This window comes from Mytilus edulis, chromosome 5, assembly GCF_963676685.1.
Source record: "Mytilus edulis chromosome 5, xbMytEdul2.2, whole genome shotgun sequence".
In the NCBI taxonomy this organism is placed as follows: domain Eukaryota; kingdom Metazoa; phylum Mollusca; class Bivalvia; order Mytilida; family Mytilidae; genus Mytilus; species Mytilus edulis.
This window is the reverse complement of record NC_092348.1, coordinates 3,806,282-3,827,959: the sequence shown is the minus strand read 5'-3', so window position 1 is coordinate 3,827,959 and position 21,678 is coordinate 3,806,282. Positions and strand designations below refer to the sequence as shown.

Below are 21,678 nucleotides of genomic sequence, written 5' to 3'. Positions count from 1 at the left end.
GAATTATTGGTTATTTGTTAGTTACATTTATATTTACAGGACCCCAATTTCGGGTTGCTTTGTTTTGTAAAAGTTCAGCTGAAGATGAAGTTACAACCTCAGAAAATTGCAGTGTAGTTGATAATGACCTAATAATAAATGAATAGCTTACTGTATAGATTGATTTCTGAGTTCAGCATAGCGTTCTGCTGCCGGTTTCTTCTCGTCTTGTAATGTCAACAATGAAGGAACACTTCTATTCTTTCCCTGTAATTTCTTCTGTTGAATTCCTGTAGAATAACGTCTGCTCTTCCTTACACCATCTGCATCACTCTTAGTCCTTGGAGTACGTCTAAAATAAACATATACTTTGGTTATAATATAGTTCTTTAAAATAAACAGCTATTACCTTGCACGGGTTATTGAATCAAAACAAAACAGATAAAAGGGAGATAACTACCATTCTATATAAAAACCTTGCCACGAACAAGTTTGGCACTCTGAGTCAGATTTTACCTTGCTACCTCACAAAGTATAACCATACCATGACTCACAGTCATAGCTTTTACTCTTAAATGGCATATGATTGGTTTGAAAAGCTGTAAATAGCAATTTTAAAGTATCTGGTTTCACCTAACCTCCTGCCAAGGAGAGGATCATGCAAACATGAGCCCACAGAGGCAGTTCTATGAGTGACATACCGGGAAGACTGTGTTTTACTTATTGATGTGAAAATGTGTACTTTTCAATATATGATTTCAATGTAGAAATAGAATCACAAATTCTTTATTTGGCTAATCATAAACCCTTGATGGTTTTTAATTTCATTCACCGATTAAAACTATTCTTTTAATGACAATATAAAATATGTAAATCAGTTTGATTGAAATAACTATTTATGTTTTTTTTCACCTGAGATGTTCTCCCTGTACTTCTTCCTCTTCTTCCACTTGATCTTCATGTTTAAGTGCTGACTCGTATAACTGGAACTGACCAATCAGATCTAAGTCTGCTCCGTTTCTCATAATATGTCGTTGTGTAACACGCTCCATTTCTAACTCTTCTAGAGCATCAGTTACATCATAAAATGTGTCTTGATCTGGGATTGCACTCAAGACCTTAAATTTAAAAATAGGAATAACTATTCAATAATTGAATTAAATTTCAAGAAGAATGCAAGACAATATATTTAGATTTTGTACCTTTTTTTTTCAAACAGGTATTATCTGTGAAATATTCTGTTAGAATCTCAAAGTTATGTGTATCAAATTATGAAGTGAACAAAATCAAGTGTAACAAAAGGGTATTTGGTAAGAGATTTATGGTAAAATAATTATGCAATATGAATATGTGGTATGAGTTTTGCCATACACTGACCTATGGTTGGTAATTTTTTGCTTCTGGTGGAGAGTTGTGCCAAAAAATGTATGATGCATGTTGCAAACTTTTTATTTCTTGTTCTTTCAATTAATTTAGAGCAAAGCAAGGTGCTAGATATTAGATTGATTGTTGGTGTTAAAACACCACTTTCAGCTTCAAAGTTGCAGCCAGCTTTTATTGTTGGAGGAAGCAGGAATGCCAAGAGAGAACCACGACATTTGGCAGGAAAACTGGCAGTTCTAGTCGATTAAGATTGGAAACAAAAGCACCTGACAGTGCAGGGTTCCAACTCATAACCTCAGAATTGACAGTGATAGAATATATGAAATACTTAAAACTATTGGCCATCAAGGTGTCTACTTGATGATGGATTCTATATTTTACATTCAAGTTTGTAAAAAGAACGATTATTTCTACGTATACACTGTCTCCTCACCTTGTTTACTAATGTCATGGAGTATATAAGGAGTTCAGTGTCACCTCCATCTTTCTCATCTAAAATACTCATAATGTTTGTCCAAGGACTCAAACCTGGAAAATAATACAAGCGTATTATAATTAAGAAACAAAACATTTTGTGAAAGTTAAACTAGAGGGAAAATTTATTTTTATTCTTTCATAAGAGGTGGTGTTTTGCGTGTGTGGATCAATTATATGAAAGGTTAACCAATGGCGTGGGGGTGTTGCATTTAACTGGTGAGGTTTCTGAGACACTGAGTCTTAAGGCAGTCTTTTAGCTACAAGTTGTTAACATGCATTGACTGTGCCAATCATTTCTCGGATCCCTGAAATATTTTCCTGTATTATAGTCAGGAATATGACAGTTGTTAGATATAGGAAGATGTGGTATGAGTGCCAATGTTGTCCATTTGATTGATGTATTGGAGCTTTTGATTTTGCCATTTGATTATGGACTTTCCGTTTTGAATTTTCCTCAAAGTGCAGTATTTTTGTGATTTTATTTTTCATATAGGGTTAATATTCATCCTGTTTATTTCTTTTATACATGTTATAAGGAAAGTTAAACCTATATTTGTCCTCATTTTCTTGCAGGTTTTCGGTGTTCAGTTAATCCTTATTTTAATCAGATACTATGAAAACTGAACACAAACAAGCAAATTACAACCACCTTATTACCTACAAATAAACAGACCTAGTTTGACTATTATCTTTGAGATCATTTAGATTGGAGATTTGATATAATTAAATAGGTCTACTAAGGTGATTATTTAAATGATTGTAAAAATGATAAACTTTAACAAGGTGCTTGGCTATTATATATGTTACATTCTCTCATTATATCCCCCATCTTCAGTTATCAATCAACAAAATGTCAACCAACTTAAAATTAGGCCAAGAAAACAAAAATGTACTTTTCATCCAAATATTTCTATTTTCTATACGAAATTAAATTCATATCAATTCACCAGATAGTATACTCAGAAATTTAGAAACTATCAAGTTAGTGTCAATTTGTGAGTCAAAACTATTCAAAGATTGTGGTGTATGGTATTTTTCCCCTATAATCTTTCAAACCTTAATTAGAAAGTGAAAAAGAGTATAGGAGGCTGGTTAACTGTTGAATATAGTACTTTATACCTTGCAATATTGTGTGTTTTAAATTCCTTGTGTTTTGGGGCTACTGTCTTATTGATGTGTTCTGCAACAACTTCTTTTATCATCATATTAATATTGTAAGTGCAAATGTAAATATAAGATGCTAGCAGTAACATTGTTTTTGCTTTTTGCTTTTTAAGTTATGACAGACATAGAGAGAAATTCCTATGAACTGTGTCCCTGTCCAAACTTTATCATAAGAGGGAACAGGCCGAATATTATTTTTATTGGTTACTTTATTTCCCATCACATACTTGAATGATACAACAGTAAATGACGTCAACCAAGCGTGACTTGCCTGTAGTCATTGCTTTTATCTGTATTTTTTATTGACCATTTCATATACTAGGTTAAACTCCTGTCACAAAATTTACACCTATAACCACGGCTACTTTAAGATCTCTGTTTTATTTGTTATTTTTGCCTCCAGTAAACGTAATGACAAAACTAACTATTAGTTTTCACAAAGATACAATCATGAAAACATTTGGATTTTAAAAAATAATTGTACTTGAAGTTGAACAATAATATTATTAGTCCCGTCTGTTGTTAAATTACATGACATTTTAGAAGTATAATTATCTTCTTTTAAACCTGAGAGAATACAATGTACAATAGTTGTACCTATAATTATCAAGCTTTTAAATTTAAATATCCTGGACAAAATAAGTATGTGTCAATGTGCTAGCCAGAATAAATCTGTCAGCAAAATTGTTTCCTTTCACTAAATTGTCTCCTGTTTATTTTAAGTATTGCATTGTAATGGTGAAATGGTAATCCAAACAGCTAATGTTTAAAATTATTCTTTGATGTAAAAGGTTTACATAAAGAGGTCAATATTATTGAAAACTGATTCCCACCTAATTTCAACTGTGTTAACACATTTGAAATGTTGCATTTATGCTTCAACAGATACACTATGTATATTCCATGAGTAGAGCATTTCAAAATGTAAGGTCTACTTTCATGTTCTTTTTATTTCTTAAATAATAAAACCATTTTATGTTGAATCATTCAGACGCTTGTGCGATTTTTTTTTGTCATTGGTGTGCTGTGTCACAAACCTATATCGCCTTTTTTATTTTCATCATTGAAGTTAAATTGTACTTTGAAATTCTAGCATTGACTATTATATTAACTCTGGTTTCCCCATGTTATATAAATCTACCAATACCCCCTATTTAGAAGAAGTACTATCTACATCATGCATTTCCTTATTGTGAAAGTGATTTCACTTGTTAATTGACTAACATGTCTTGTATATCATTAATTACCTCTACGTTTATCTACAGAGTTAATGGCTTGGAGAAGTAACATCGTGTTAGTCTCTGTGTACTCAACAAATACCAGTAATAACTTCAGAGAAGTCTTCACCACCAAACGAAACTGAAATAGAAATAAAATACCATATTAATTCATCATTGTACTCAACAAATACAGGTTCTAGTAATAACTTAAACTTTAAAGATGCCTTCAGATCCAAATAAATATAACACTGAAATAACTACAATAAGCAAACCATATGTTTTAAAATTCATCTGGAATACATAGGCACAAGCAAAGGCTTCCAGGCACTAACATGTCAATCAGTAGGATTGATTGATTCTTGGTATTCTAATGCCATTTTTGAGTGCCACTTTTGGGCTATTTTGTGCCAGCAATTTTATATTGGTGGAGGAAGCTGGATTACCCAGAAAAAACCACCGACCTTTGATAGGGAAACTGACAACCCTAGTCAATTAAGATTGGAGTTAAGTGCACCCACACGAGTGGTGTTCAAACTCAAAACCTCAGAGTTGACTGGCCAGCAGTAGGACATCTGCACTGGATAATCATTTTTGAGCCTTGTTTTATATTATGGTCAACCAAGCTTTTTTTAAGAAAGCCCCTTATATAAGTTAAGAGAATGTGCCCTGACCATGAAAGTATACAATTTTTTTAACACCTGTTCTGACCATCAAATCTACATTAATCCTAACCAAATGATATAAATAGCTGTAAGATGTTTACAGATGTTTGTCCTGAATAGGGTTCACATGGAAATGTAATTATTTTTATATTGATACAAATACATGTATCTTCACTTATAATTTAATCAAACAGAATAGCTGCCAGTAGCATTTTAAGTATATATAGATTTGACATGCTGAAAAAGGCTCTGTGTTGAAGGCCGTACTTTGAAAAGAACTACAATTTACGTTTACAAATTTTTAATTAAACATATGATTATAATTTATGATTAAAGTTTGGTCAGTATATAAAGCTCATTTGATGCAGAAGTGGTATCTTCGTGCTTTGGGAGGGTACGCACTTACTTTCCCACAAGAATTATCAATTGTATGTATAAGGGTCACAACATGTTCAGATAACTGCATGCTAACAACTGGTTTCCTGTCATTCATATAATATTATGCTCATTTATAGAAATATGACTAACTTCAGCTTTTTTAGCTAAAGGGTGAATTTAAGTTCTTCCTGTATCTAACACAAAGGGAATTTTATTTAACAAACAAAAGCCACAACAGGGTCACTGTCAGTCACAGGAACATAACTTTCTCGTTTGTTCAAGGGCTCATCTCAAGTTGGAAGTAATGTTAGTCCTTCTGTTCAGTCTAATAGCAGACGTAAAGGTTTTTTTAAGACAAAAGTTTTGTGAAATTCTTTTTATTGTATTATAAGGGGAAAGAGGCTTTGACCTGGAAAAATCTGAATGGTGATTGAAATTATAAATGGTCTATCATACTGATTCATATTATCTGAAGATGGTATCCTACTAGTGAGCAAAGGTGCATACTTATACATTGTACCCTTCAAAAATATAACCTTAGATAACAGAAAACTAATTGGGAGAAAATTGATTAGACAAGAAATGTTCTCATATTTCATAGTGTTAAAAATATAGTTATCTATAAAAGTAATTAATCTTTTACTTTAATGTTTTAACATGCTGCACAAAGATTAACACAATGTAAAAGGAATATTTCTGTGACCTTGACTAAGGACAGCAGTTATTTGTGGATGTCAAACATAATACAAGTTGTCACAGAACACATAATATTGATGTGTAACCACATTAATTTGTCATCTAACATATGTTTGGGGGGTTATCAACCTGTTAGATTTGTCACTAATTAATAAACCACAATTTCTTTACCCTAATCTTATAATAAAGATTTAACAATAATCGTGCACTGGCTTTTCAGGAAACCTCATTTATTTCATACTTAGATACCTTAAAACTGTCTTAAGATTTGATAAATATTTTCACTACCTTTAATTTTTTTTTCTCAGTATGTTGGTTTGTGAGGGATAGTATGTGGTTATTCATATAGGGTGTTGTACCCATGTCATAACACAATTAATTGATTACTAATTTTCCCACCATAGACACTTTGATTTTTGTAATAAATTCTAACAGTTTTACACCATTATCATGATTATAAAACTGTTAGAATTTATTACAAAAATCAAAGTGTCTATGGTGGGAAAATTTATCAATAAATACTGTAATATAACTATACTGAACAAAATCATTCAATCAAATTTTAATCTTTCTCTCACAAAAATATGGGTCACAAATCTGTCACCATGATTATAAAATAATTTTCGCTATTTGAAAAACATTTTTCAATTTCAAATTCATTGAATTTTCTATTTGATAATCCTATTGAATGTTGTGATTATCAAACTGTCGTCAATTTTCTGAGTTGGTGATCACTTTTACCTTTAGTGTTGCGTCACAAATACTTTTAACATTACAAGTGGAGATTACGATGTAATATCAATTAGGATAACAAGTCGACCCTGTGTAAATAACATTTTTTCTAAATCCCCTTAAGTAAAATTGTTTTTTCAAGTGAATGTCACTCCCACTTATTTCTTTGTAGTTACACGTAGTAAACATAAATAAAAGATAACTGAAGGTACACAACAACCTCTGTGTTTTACTGGACTGACAAATTATATAATTTTAAATATAAACAAATGTGTTGGAAAAAAGTTTTGATCAAATCAAATTTATGCAATAGAATTTGCGCATTATATCTCTATTTATGAATTATAAGAGTAAGACCAACAGATTTTTTCTTTATCTTAACATTTTCTACAAGGAAGTCATCCTGCAACAAAAAGACATGAAGACCTGAATGAGAAAACATAGATTCCATTGAAAGCAGTTTTTCTCATCCTACTAAGTCAGTGAGTGTTCTTTTATAAAAGACGTTATAAATACAGTCATTTGATGGTCCCTTCCTGGGGATTATTAACCAGATCTCTGTGAAATTCAAGAGTGTATAGGCCTTAAATAGTTGTCTTCTACTGAAACCATAACAATTGATACCCATGGGTGGTCTCATTTTGATACGGATGGCTCCCTTTGTGGATAAGCAAGTGAAATTGAATAGCCACTTTATGATAAGAATAAAACCGGGACATTTCTACAACTATTGGATGGTCTTATATTGGTTTCAGATACCTACCTTTGAGGATAAAAGTGAATAAAGCCACTGGATGGTCTCATTGTGGTTGATGACTCCATTCATACCATCAACATACAGCATCACTTGACCCAAGGCTGAAAAATAAAGATAATATAAATATGGGTATGGATTTATTTAAATTCAATATTGCAGAATTGATTTTTTGAATAAAATATTAAAATTTGTAAGAGATTAGAGCTTCTTGTACAAGTGTATAAGTGAATGTACCAACAGCAGCTATCTGAGTATGCTTCAACCATTTACTACAATAGAAGTGAATTCCATAACAACATCAAGACTATACTGGGGTCAATTTGTGGAAAGTACAAAATCAGGGTTTAAAAAATGTGTATGATGATTTTCTTCCTTAAAATTCACAACATGAGAAAATATGTTTTAAATTGGTGTTTAATGTATACAGGCTGTACTTATCGTTTCATTGTTAAGAAAATATATCTTAATTTGTAAGCTTTATATAGTTGTTTATTGAGTACAGGGTGCACTGATCGGTTTATTGTTGGGAAATGTAAACATCTGTCTAGAGTCTGAATACTAGTTTACACTATTAGATATATTTCTTCTCCCAAGGACAGTGAGGGGTCAATGATTGCATGTATCTAAAATTTACTTTAAAATTTAGTATCTTCACAAAACTGAAAATAAAGCAAACAAAGACGTCTTATTTACTTTTTAAACACCCCTTTGATTACTCAAGCCTGAATCCAGTAATGAAAGCTTAAATGCATAAGTTTTTGACAATATTTAAAAGGCTTTAAAATTTTGTTAGTCACGATTACCAGTAAGAAAATTAAATCTGTAATAAGTTTTTGTTCCAGGTAAAGATATCTATAATTGAATTATAATTACATGAAGATTGACTAATCTCTGAGTTGATATTATACCACAATAAACCAGGTGTACATTCCTATTTTCACAATATTATTGTTTTTCTTTTAAGAATTATTTTCAAAGATTTAGGTTAATACTTCTAATTTTGTATTGTAAACTCATTCAGGTCAGGGGATTTGTTTAGAAAGGACTAACCTATTTCTTTTGACCATTAAATAGGAATATGTAAGGTGATGTGGGGAATATGTCAATGAGACAGCAACCCGACAACTTAGAAGGCAGTCAGGCCCCAATGCTAATATAAGCTATTGTCACTTAAACATCAAGACATTTAAAAAATAGTTATTGAGCACTGATGTATTTATTACATAATATGTCCCACACTAAGAGGATGAAATGACTTCAGTGCAAAGTAATTCAAATTTAAACTTTTGTAGCCTACTTATGTAACAGTTTACCAAGAAAATATTGGTAAAAATAAAGTCATGAGAATAAGATGTTTGTCACGAAACACATACACCAGTTATTCCTTTGTAGTTGTTCATTTTTAGCAGGGTCTTGCAATCACAATTAGACCATAGACTACATGTACATAACTATAGGATTTAACAAGGAATGACCAAATCTTCTAAAACTATATACATGTTAATGCCACCATGGCTTCAAAGTTACAAAGCTTAATTACAACATTGGAACTCTTTTAGCTCACAATTAGCTTACTTTATCTTGCTGTCTTTCTGACAAATACATTTCACAAATTTCTAAATTTAATAACTTAACTTTCTATATTTTTTTTCAAATGTGCAGTAAAATACATTATGTAATGCTCATATAGTTATTTATAATATCATGTACATCATTGCACAAGAATGAAAATTAAAATTAAATTACAACAAAGGGACACTGTTTAACACATTACCATTCAAATGTTATTTATCAAATAGACAAAAAGCTAACACCTTAAATAAATCTTATATATGAGTTTGTGCTGTTGTTTTTTTCCCTATGGAATAGTGTTGCCTGTTGGATCCCTTTATAATGAATTATTTTGACAACAACTTCCTAACTGAAATAGTGATTAAATTATTTTTGAGGGGACAGAACTACAATTGTTTGTACATCTGTTACTGCAGTAATAAGAGCCCTAGACTATATATCTACCAAGAATTGGTATCATACATTGTTAACTTATTTTAGCAAAGTGTTATTTTTATTTTTGATTATAGACATTGTCTGATATTTACCAATACCAGTAAAAGAGTCTTACAACAATGACAATGTTCTCATCCCCACCCCCTCCTCATATTAATACTGTATTGAGTCCTATTTAACCTTCCACTTAGTACTCTATTAAGGTACATTATATTTAATTGAAGTGTAATAAAAGGCCATAATGTGGTGACCAGCCTACCATTACATCTTACACTTAACTTAACACTTAACGTTCTGACTAAGGTGACGTCAAGATCTCACCTACAGACAAGACGATCATCACTAAACCACAAGTATATTTGTTTTATATTATGCATTTATTCTTTACCCAGAGCTATTTGTGGTCAGAATGACTCAGCAATTTTGGTTTATATTCTTTAATTTTATTTATTTATAAAACAGTGTTATTCAGTGTACTGATTCTTAGACTATAACTTATATGTTAAGGACTATAAACATAACTTGCTCTATGTTAAGGACTTTTAAAGAGTAACCACAGAGAAAGTCTAGTACGTCAAAATGTAAAGGACAAGGGTTTTAACTGAACAGCAACCAATAAGTTTTATTTATTGTCATCAAAGGAAATAAAGTTTATCAAACATTTACTTAAAAAGAACTATCAAATTTTAATAATATTGGTTTAAGGAGACTGTTCTTGTTCTCCAATGTGAACAGTTACAATACTACAAGCATAAATTAGTAGAAAATAAAGTATATAGAGTTTAGTGGAACGTCCATTTTCACTGAACAAGTACATAATTTTATCTAGGGGACCACCTCCAGGTGTTGAATTTTCTCCCTGCGTTGAAGACCCATTGTTAGCCTTCGACTGTTGTCTGCTCTTTGGTAGGTTTGTTGTCGCTTTGACATATTCCCCATTTCCATTATCAATTTTTTAATTGTTTATAGGATGAATTTAGGCTATTAAGTAGAGATGACAGGTCTGTCTTATATTAAGTCCTATATATGTTAAAGAAGACATAGTTTCTATTGAGGTCAATGGTATGTCAACAATAATTGTTTAAAGCCCCACTACAAACTTGGAGTGGATGAGGAAATGAATTATGTTACTAATCTTAAAACAAACAAATCCTTAGGAGGACAATTAACATTTTTTAAATACTGACTCAACCATCTTATAGTCAATAAAAGTATGGCAAACTTTCAGTCTCAAACAGACCAGTCTCATCTGTCTTTTCAAATCACCAAACTTTAGACACAATATTTAGATATATCTATTTTTGTACCTAAAACCGTAAACAAAAGCTTAAAAAAGACCATCAGACAACTTCTTTGTGAAAGAGAAAATTTAATAAAATTATATCCTGGCTTTGTTTCTTTTATTCAAGTATAATTTTGAACAATTGAAAAAGTTGAACTTTTTGATAATGATACTGTTTAATTTCAGAATCAAATGCAAGCTTTTAATATTGTGAAACTGTAGGATACATTAATGCAGATCCTGTGTACAATGTGTAGAGGAAAACCGGTTATATGAGTTATGGTCCCTGAACAAGATGGGATTTACATAGTTTAATACTTCTTCTTAAGTTTTCCATTTAAAAATATGATGATGATGTTATACTTCTATTTTCTTTTATTACCTGTTATATATATAGTAAACTTGGCATATAATACTTATTTTTTCAGATGATTTGTTTAATAAGCAATGACATAATGAATACCCATAAGTCTTTTGGTCAGTAAATTTTCATTGATGACAATATCTTTCCCCCACAAAATTGGGAAAAGCTAACCTACACTTAAAATAAGATTAGCAATACAACCCTGACAAAATACGATGGTATGACTGTATTGTTACAGCATTTTAAGTTTTTAACAAGTTTAATTATACATTTTATAGGTTTAAACTGACTGTTATTTTTGACTTCATGATTTAGAAAAAATATTTATGACACCAAAGAAAGTGTTGACATAACTGGCTTAAACTATTTATCAGGTGTTATGAAACGCACACTTCAACACCATATCCAAATACCATTGATGGTCAGGTGTAAAAATAAACACTCGCCATAAATTTCTCTTGTTATACCATTTATTTGTTTTGAACTTGCCGATAAAGTTTTGTCCATATAAGTATTGTTATAAGTTTTATATCCATCCATATTTTTACAATAAATAGCTGTATATAAGTATGATATTAAATATGTATAAACACTAAGTACGAAAACATCGTTAAATCAATATTACGGTTCTCTTTATTATTCATGGGGTCGATGTCTCCTAATGGTTATGATTTACCAATTATTATTATTGGGACATTAAATATTACAGTGTAGGTCTTTATTCTTGGTTTTATTTTGCGTGAATGTGATACTTTTAATTACTTTCTAGTCATAAAATGATATTTTTTCTTTTATCTTTTATTACCTTTTTTTACCAAGAAAAAACTATTTTACATGTATTAAATGTTATGATTACAAGTTATGTGATGATTGTCAGTTGTTTTCTTTAAATGATCCCTAACCAAACAGAGGCCTCAGCAAAGTTCCGAATACTTTAGTGAAAGTTCTTGAAAACCATCTATACAGATATACTTTTTCTATAAATTTCAACGTATCCAATATATTGACAATGCACTTAAAACATTTGTTCTTAGAATCAGCAAACTTCAAAACACTTGACAAACACAGTCCAATAAATAACTCATCAAAAATTGAACTGCTTCGCCCTTTAAAGTATATAAATTATATGCAAAAAAATGAAATATAAGTTGCTAAATAAACATTAATGAAAACTTCAAACTGTTGAAAGGATGAAATATTTATAATTTGAATCAATACCTGTGTCGTCAGGTAACAGGTAAATGGTATTGACATTCTTGAGCAATTTACAGGAAATGAAAACTGATACTATCGGAATAAATATGACTATTTATTGGTGATTTCTAATTTATCAACAATTTTTGTTTATTTAAAATGGGCAGAGTACAATTTAACTTAATTTAATTTATTAGAGTCCAAGACAACCCCACCTGTTACTTTTACAATATCATTTTCAAATGCAGCAATTTGTTTTATTTGTTTATTAAAAATGGCAGAGTACAACTTCAATAAATTGATTTATAAGCAGCTGAGACAAACCCCACCTCCCATATTTTGCAAAATCATTTAAATGCAAAAATGTATTTAATTGTTGTAAAGGGCAAAGTACAAAACTTTATAAAAGTTCAAGACGATCCCCACCACCCACATTTTTGCAATATCATTTTCAATGCAGGAATTGTCCCTTATAACTGTATTAACCAGGATGTTGTTAATAAATCATTAATTGATGTAAAATTGTACCCTAAAGCTATCCAATAAAATATACAAATTAATATTCCATTACTACTAACTATGTTTATCCATTATACACAAACAATGGAAAGAATTTACCATTGACAAAAAAACACAACAAATTATGCAAAACATATATTTACAGCAGAAATATAGCTTTTATATAGATTAGCATTTAAAAAATATGCAGTTTAAATTAATTAGTTTTTAACAAAATGAAATAAATGGATTACACATATCTATAATTTGAATGCAGACAAATAATTGAAATTACATATTTTGAAATCTGTTTGAGTAAATCAAAAGCAAATGCCATGTCAGCTGTTACTAAACCATAACATGATGTAAATTGGAAAGATTTGGGAATCTGTTAAACCAACTATAACAAAAATTTCACAATAACTTGCTTTAATAAAGATTACATTTTCAAGCTTGATTTAAGAAACTATTACATAAAAGCTGACACTGTTCCTAAAATTTAAAGTACTCAAGGAGTAAAAAACAACCAGTTTGCCTTGTTGTCCTGAGATTTTCTATGCTTTGCCAGTTGGGACTAACAAACCAGGTATCTTGATACTAAATAATCCAGAGGAGCAATTAATGAAAAGTTAGTAACAGTGAGTATCTAAAATCGGGAGCTATTCCTATGGAGGAATTATGATCTGTGGATTTCAGAACCCACCTTTACAAACTTTTCATTAGTTGCTCCTAAGGTTTTGGATACCTCTGTGGATACCCATTGCAACATATAGTCAGGTAATACTATATATGGGCTATTCATAACATATAAAACTTACCACGAAGTATATAGTTCTGATAATTCTGGTCCGCCTCAGATCCGACTTTAATGAGACAGTCCAGTCCATCATTGTTAACAAACTCATGTACCAAATCTTTATCATCCTGTACAAGATATAACGAAGAATTTCTAAAGTTAGTCAAATTATCATAGCGATTATACGGTATGATCAGAACCATGTTATAACACAAAATAAATTTCAGCAAATAAATTTGTACATGGTATTCAAATGTGTAAAATGTGTAAAATGTGTAGGATAAGTTGATAAAGGTTTTTGACCAACACAGTTATTTTGAAAAGGAAGTGCATTTTATGAATGACTTACATTGTAGAGAAAAAAAAATCTAAAACTGTTACAAACACATACTTATGAATGAATACTGAATCATATACCTTTTTCAATTTGATGTGGTTTAACTAAAAACCTTATTTTGAAGAGCTATTACTATAAAAAGAGTTTCAACATGTCTGTGGTTTGCCTGAAGTGTTCTACTCAAGTATTAGAACATGCAGAAGTCGAGTCCCGTTTCCAAAACACAAGAAAGGCTATTGTTTGTATGGGCATGACCACAGCATTTGTACAAATCAATATGAAACTTAGAGTCTCCTTGCTCTAAATGCAGTTCATCCATTCTCCTCAGGTGGTCTACAGGTCCTTAAGGTAAATTATTATTGTGTTTCATGTCATATATAATAAGTGCTAAACAGTAGTCTCTAGTCTGGGACTTCATGTCAACTAATGGTATGCATGTAATTAGATTTTGTACTAAGATGTATGTAATACCTGAAATATCTGTTTGAGTGAAAATAAAGCTCTTCTAAGTTCTCTTCCATGGGAATTTAGTAGTTTTTCTGAAATAAAGAGAAACATTATAAAATAAACTTTTTAAAATTATTTTTTGTCAACTTTCAAATTTACATACCTCTAATGAATGGAGCTGGATAAGATCACATAAACTAGATGTCTTAGTCCCTTTTTTGTATGTATTTATATCCATACTGATAGAAAGGGGTCAATTAGTTCAATTTAAAAAACTTAATATTTTTTTAACAACAGTTTTAGCGTACTTGGATACTGTATGTCATTGCAGTCAGTTTTTATTTGTCTGGAGTGCCAAAATAGAACCATAGAATTTCAGCAGAAAAAGAGTCAATTTAAATCAGAGTAGCATCTTAGTTTATCTTATTTTTAAAACAAAAGAATGTGTACTTTAATCTAAAAATACTTAGACAGTCTCAAGAGCAGGTTAAAGTTCAATATAGATAAACACACGACAGATTATCTATACAGGACTCTTTACCCCATAGCTTGACTTGGTCTTTGTATTCTGATAGACCATCTTTCTGAACATCCCTATCTTATTGTTTAAAGTCAATAACATCAATACACCGATTACACAGTTGAATGCATGTGACAATCATCTTATTTCCTACTGACCAACTTTACAAGAAATTACTTAGTACAACTAGTATAGTATTGGACAGGAGTATTTACTTATCATAAAATATTTAACATTCTTAACAAGACAATTTAACAACAATTATCAGTGACCCGGGTAAAATTATCAATACTAGCTATAGATTTAAAACTTCAAAACCAAAATGAACAATAAAAGGAAATGTAAACTTCAGCTTGATTAAGGTTGAAATGTCGTTAAGATTGCCCTCAAGTATGGTATGTGTCAACACTTTACTGCACTAATCACTGTAGTCTAAAGATGTTAGTAAATAAATTGTAATACTTATCTCTATATATATACTTGATTTAAGGACCAAGGACCTAGGTATTGGATAATTAGGTACATTGTTAGACCAATTATCTGCTGTGTTGAACCAGACCAATAATGTTTCACTCTTACTTGACACTTATATTGTAGTCAACAAATGTTGTCAGCAAACATTTTTGTTGAAATATAATGATACTGACTTTTTACAGAAAATGTCATGATAAAGCAAAATATTTTCCTTTACTAAATTTCCAATGTTGTCAAAACAAAAAGCTGACACATTCCATGAAATGATTATGACCATTGATGACCTGAAAGAAAAACTTGAAGAAAATCCCTCCCCCCACCTTTTTCAACCGGTTATGTTATATGTTTTAAACAGTTTGCACTGAGTTTGCAGATAACTTAAAGATCTAAAGCCATGAAAGAGGACAACAAAACTCATAAAATATAATGTTATTAAATGTGCATTTATATATCAGAATCTGTACTACAAGTGCAAAAGGTACATGTAGCTCAAAATCAATACAGGTAAAATTTACAGATGAAATGATTCAATATCTAATATATAAGTATGGATCATGTATAAAATTTGTAAGATGTTTAGATAAATATGATGTAATATATGTTATAATTCTGACATGATTTGACAAATTATGTTGTAAACCAGTCTGGTCTGTTTAACAATTAAAAGTTATGGTTGACTTGTAAAACAGATCTGTACTAAAGTAACCATGAAATTCTAGGTTCTCTTGCAATTGTTTAAATCTAATTTGTTCACTTAGGAGTATTTCTTAAAGAGAATAATCTTATACAGAATTAAACTACATGATCTTTTCCTGTTTACCAGAACTTTTTCTTCCATTTTTTTTCAGTTAAAAAAAAAGGGGGAGGGGTCAGTTTCACTAGCTGTAAATTAATGGATACTTGGATAATGAACAAATCAGGCATCTTATTTTAATGTTGACATTTGGATATCTTTTAAAATTGTAAACTTTTTCAAAAGATTAGAAAAAATAAATAAATATCCATTCATACATGTATTCAAATCATGTTATAGATCTTTAATAATGTTTATTTCATATGCAGTCGTCTAGTCTTCAAAAGCTGACAACATAAAATTTCTATACCTTTTGATACTAATAAAGTACTGTCATGACTTTTATTAGTCATCTACTACATAAAATACAACACGAAAAACCAACGAAAACTATGTATATAAAGAAATGAATAAATATATGTATAGATCAATTCAATATATTCCATCCTACACCTTTGTTGACAAAAGAAATCTAGTTATCATCATTTGTCATTTTTTATTGACTTTCAAATATTTATTACACCCTTAATGCAGTAACTATTTATTTAGTAGACACAATAAGAAATTCCAATAATTGTTATACATGTATGATTGAGTTAATATTTATACTTAGATTAGGGTTTAAAGACCACCATAAGACAGTCATACACTTTGATACCTTCTTAGATCAGTGACAATGAAAGCTGAATACCACAGGGGGTTATGTCATAATCAAATAAGCTTTAAAAACACAGTTAGATAACATTAATACGCTTTATGTCATTTGTTTACATGTTGACAAGACATTGGAATGGGGATTTAATGGAGAAAGAATTCAATACATATATACTGTATAGAAATCAAATACATCATTAAATTAAAAGTTGACAATATAATAGAAACATGAAGTTCTAACAGAAATACTGCAATATGCAACAAGGAATCATGTACATATCTACACAGTTTTCAATAATGGCAAAAAAAGTAGTTTTGTTCATGATATCCTGTCTCCCTAAAGTCAGTTCATCTATTTGACTACACACACTAGTTGGTCAAAAAGGTTTAGGATGCTGGAGTTTGAAAATGACTTCCCTTTAAACCAGTAGGATTTTTTTTTACACTTCATGCAATATTCTGTCATCTGGGGTGTGTTAAAAAAAAAATAGACCTTCTAGCAAAAACTATAATATTCCTCTCTTTATATACATGTATATATTTGAATTCTGTGTCATTTGGTCTCTTGTGGGAGAGTTCTTTCATCTATAGGCAATCATACCACATAAATATTTTATATCAATAAAATGTGAACATAAAAAATTTATGCTGAGCTCAGCATTTTGTTTACATGAATATCAATATATATGCACATTGAACATTTATTACAAACTGAAATTAGTTTTATATATGAGTCATTCTGAATCATTTTGAAAACATTCTATAATATATACATGTAGCAGGTTGTACATGTGTTCACTGGGACAGAAATGTGGGAAATAAGTTAAAGAAAAAGTACCTATATATATGTACATGTAGCAGAGTGTCTTCACTTGGGAATGGAGTTAAAGAAAAGTATCTATATTATCAATCAAATTTCTTTGACAAGGTCACCAAGTCCTCGTATAATATGTACTAATTTACATGTGATTATTTACCTATAACTGCATGTACTCTTACTGTAAGCTGTGTTCGTAAAATCAAAGCATTCTTCCTTCTACAAATACAGAAATTAAACATATATTTAGGTACATATGCTAGAATATTACTGCGGCATAGCAAAGTGCTAATTAAGATGTTGTGATGAGGGCCTGATTTATAGAATTTCAAGTTTGACAGTACATATATAAGTCAAACAGGTCATTTATTTACAAAAGACTACTGATGTTCAATAACCATGATATGTTAAAAAATATCAAACTAAGCCTTTCTCCTAAAGTCTGAAGAAAAATCATTTTCTGATAAAAAAAATATGCTGCAAACAAAATTTTGAATGAAATTATCTTATTAATCTTATCATGTCATATTTTCAAACAAGCTTCAAACAGATTACACTTAAATTTTTTCTCAGATTCTACATGTATAAATTGAGTTTTTATTAAAATAAAGACAATGAGCTATAGATGTAAATCTAAATAACTTTTAACCAATATTGTATACATTATACGATAATTGCAATATTGGCTAGAATATCGTACGGAAGGAAACAGGAAATACAGGTTGTATTTAGTAACATGTCTGATAACATGAGATAAACTTTACATGAATTTGTTGATAAAACCACATGCTGTTTAAGATTTGTACCAGCTTTTAACATTCTTCAACAAAACATGCATTTCTGATCAATGTTTGGATTCACTCAAAAACAAACCAGAGGCTTATAGTGGTCCATGTACAATTTCATACTTTTTCTGAATAATAATATTACTTAAAGCTATGATGTCGCGTAACATTTGTGAAGATAGCTTATTGGTTTTTGAGGCAGTTATTATAATTTTGTCACTGTAAGACATTTCATATAAACTCTCAATAATTTTGACTAAAAATACTCATATACATTTAAATACAGCTGGATTATTGGACAGACAGCAACTAATCTTACAATAAACAAGAATGTGTCCTCAGTACACGAATGCCCCACTCGCACTATCATTTTCTATGTTCAGTGGACCGTGAAATTGGGGTAAAATCTCTAATTTGGCATTAAAATTAGAAAGATCATATCATAGGGAACATGTGTACCAAGTTTGAAGTCGATTGGACTTCAACTTCATCAAAAACTACCTCGACCAAAAACTTTAACCTGAAGCGGGACAGACGGACGAACGAACGAACGGACGAACGAACGGACGCACAGACCAGAAAACATAATGCCCCTCTACTATCGTAGGTGGGGCATAAAAATAATCTAAATGAACAAAAGTATTAAAACATCACCGCTGATACAACTAACTTGCTGGGCAGTTAACACACATAATGTTTATTTGATGTTAATAAAATATATTGCCTAGAATATGTACAGGAACAAATATAGGTGGGTTAACCTAGTTATATTTGCATGATTTTTTTTAATCCCATTCCCTTAATTTATGACATGTATGACCATGATGACAGTCAACACCCTTTAAATGCAAAATGACTTAATGATGAAAAGGGAGTCTTGGTTTTATAAACTATAGACTTGTTTTAATCAGGTTAGCAAATGTCAAAATGTTGGTTAGTTAATAGAAGCATTAAAATCACACTCTGTACTGAAACTAAATGAAATCTATACCTAAATTAAAAAAAGTTATTAAAATTGTCTACTATCTACATGGACTGTTACATTGTGCAAATCTTCACTCTGTACCCATTCTTTTGTTTGCTACAAACACCATTCGTAAATCCTTTAACTGACTCAAACCTCAGAAAAATTCAAACCATTCAAAATTGTAACAAATTTAAATTTAAATTACTGCCTTTTTTTTTAGGAGAAACAAAAAATCTCCAAGGCAACCAAAACATAACATACCTTTCTTCACTTTGTTTTTTGCTACAATAAAATGATATTACAGTATACGTTGTAGACTGAAAGTGAGAATAAGGGGAGATAATATTTCAGTCGAGAATCGGGGGAGATAATATATATGTCTTAACTCAGCTTACAGTCTTACTACATCGTACCAATAATTTTTTTTAAGTTTCATGTGTAAAGATGGAACTTAAAATTACTAAATATTCTTTCACCTGAAAAGAAATTGTTCCAGAGAGAAATAGTAGGTTCAAAAGGAGTTCAAAATGAGTATTTAACTTTAAAAGTTTAACCTCCATATACATGTATCTGTATACAGAATTTTACAAATACATGATTTTTAGGAAAGGAAATCAAGACCCCTATGGCCTAACCCAATAAAAAAAGTGTCAGTGTTCATGTCTTACACAAATCGTTAGCAAATACTCAATACTGCGTACATCATTATATTTTATCACAAAAACAACAAACATATCACTGTTTTAAGGACATATCAATTTCATGTCACAGCATTGCTAGTTATTTCTTTAGTCCAAAAGAATTCATCAGCAGTTTTGAATTGAATTAAAGCACAAAATGTAAACTAAACAAAGACAAACTTGTACTAACATTTCAGTATACAAATTAGATATATGTACATCTATACAACAAACCTTTTTTAATAATTTCTTAATTTATCTAAAACTTCTAACATCACACATGTTGCAACGAAAAACACTTATTGTTTAATGCCAGACAATTTTGGGCAAATGATGAAATTTAAAAACTTACTGGTCTTGAAAGCCTTCTAACTCTTCTCCTTGTTCATCTAAATTAGTTTCAAGATCTAAATAAGTTCCATAATCTCCCTGAGTTCCATTGTGATAGCGGTAAATCTGTAATGCACAGTCTTCGAGCTGCAAAAATAAAAGTTCATTGAGTTAAGAAAAAAGATAAAAAAAAAAAAAAAAAAAAAAAGAGTACATAATCCAGTGGTTCAAATTACCAGAAACTTTAATGCATCTTTTCCATTAACATTAAAAACCAGGAACTTTAATGCAATCATATCCATTAACATTAACAACCAAAAGTCGATTTCACAAAAAAATCTTACGACTAAGATTAATCATAAGTATACTAATTTGTTCATGAGTTAAGACCAATCTTAGTTGTAAATTTTTTTGTGAAACCGACCCCAGAAACCTTAATAGCGTCCTATCCTAATTAAAGTTAACAATGTTCAAGAATACCCAATAATTTTTCTACATTGTGTATGTACATGTACATGTATATTCATAAATTTTAAGACCTTCCATTTGTCAATGTACATGAATACATGATGAATGTAATTAATATATGAAAAAAAGTGAATAATTGTCATATGCATCACATCATATGTATTTATATATATATATATATAGCTTCATGTAATGACGTGTTCCTACGTTGTTGCAATTGCAATGCCAGGTGCAAAGCCAAGTAAATTCCAAATGTTATCACATGGTTATTAAAGGCAGACAATTCGTTTTTCCTTGAAAAAATGTTCAACTGTTTTTTCAAATAATTTTCTTATTTCATTCTTATGTCCCAGGTTAGAGGAGGGTTAGGATCCCGCTAACATGCTTAACCAAGCCCATTCTGTATGTATGTGCCTGATGTGCCTGACCCAAGACTGGAGCCTGTGGTTGTCGTTTGTTTATGTGTTACATATTTGTTTTTAGTTTATTTTTTTTTACATAAATAAGGCTAATTGGGGATGTGTCAGTAGACTCACTACAATATTTACAACAGACACCCTAACACAAAAAGGGATTGAGGATACATGTAGTACATGTGGAAGTCTGTTATTACCCGTACGAAATTATAAGGCGTATTACGCCTGGAAATAAGGCGTAAACCAGGCGTAAGTGGTAGTTACGTGTCTAGATCCAAGCGTAAGGGAGCAGGAAACGTAAATTTGTAGTCCTTACGGGCGTAGAAAAAAGCAGGAAACCTGGCGTAAATTAAAATAAGCAAGGCGTAAATTGAAATAAGCAAGGCGTAAATTTTCTTACG

General features: G+C 30.5%; 1 protein-coding gene across 32 annotated transcripts in view; it reads right to left on the bottom strand.

Moving 5' to 3' along the window:
* The window catches only part of LOC139522788 (FH1/FH2 domain-containing protein 3-like), an 83,794-nt gene that overhangs the window by 21,916 nt on the left and 40,200 nt on the right, over positions 1 to 21,678 (bottom strand). For 19 of the 32 annotated variants that reach the window (XM_071316325.1, XM_071316317.1, XM_071316329.1 and 16 more), the window contains 10 exons: positions 20,416 to 20,540; positions 19,645 to 19,665; positions 17,792 to 17,850; positions 14,398 to 14,465; positions 13,612 to 13,717; positions 7,455 to 7,549; positions 4,251 to 4,362; positions 1,796 to 1,890; positions 892 to 1,097; positions 152 to 331 (listed from right to left, as the gene is read on the bottom strand). In XM_071316325.1, coding sequence (XP_071172426.1) covers positions 152 to 331; positions 892 to 1,097; positions 1,796 to 1,890; positions 4,251 to 4,362; positions 7,455 to 7,549; positions 13,612 to 13,717; positions 14,398 to 14,465; positions 17,792 to 17,850; positions 19,645 to 19,665; positions 20,416 to 20,540 — 1,067 coding nt within the window. The remainder of the gene's footprint in view (positions 1 to 151; positions 332 to 891; positions 1,098 to 1,795; positions 1,891 to 4,250; positions 4,363 to 7,454; positions 7,550 to 13,611; positions 13,718 to 14,397; positions 14,466 to 17,791; positions 17,851 to 19,644; positions 19,666 to 20,415; positions 20,541 to 21,678) is intronic. The other 13 variants (XM_071316326.1, XM_071316334.1, XM_071316312.1 and 10 more) reach the window with 1 other exon arrangement.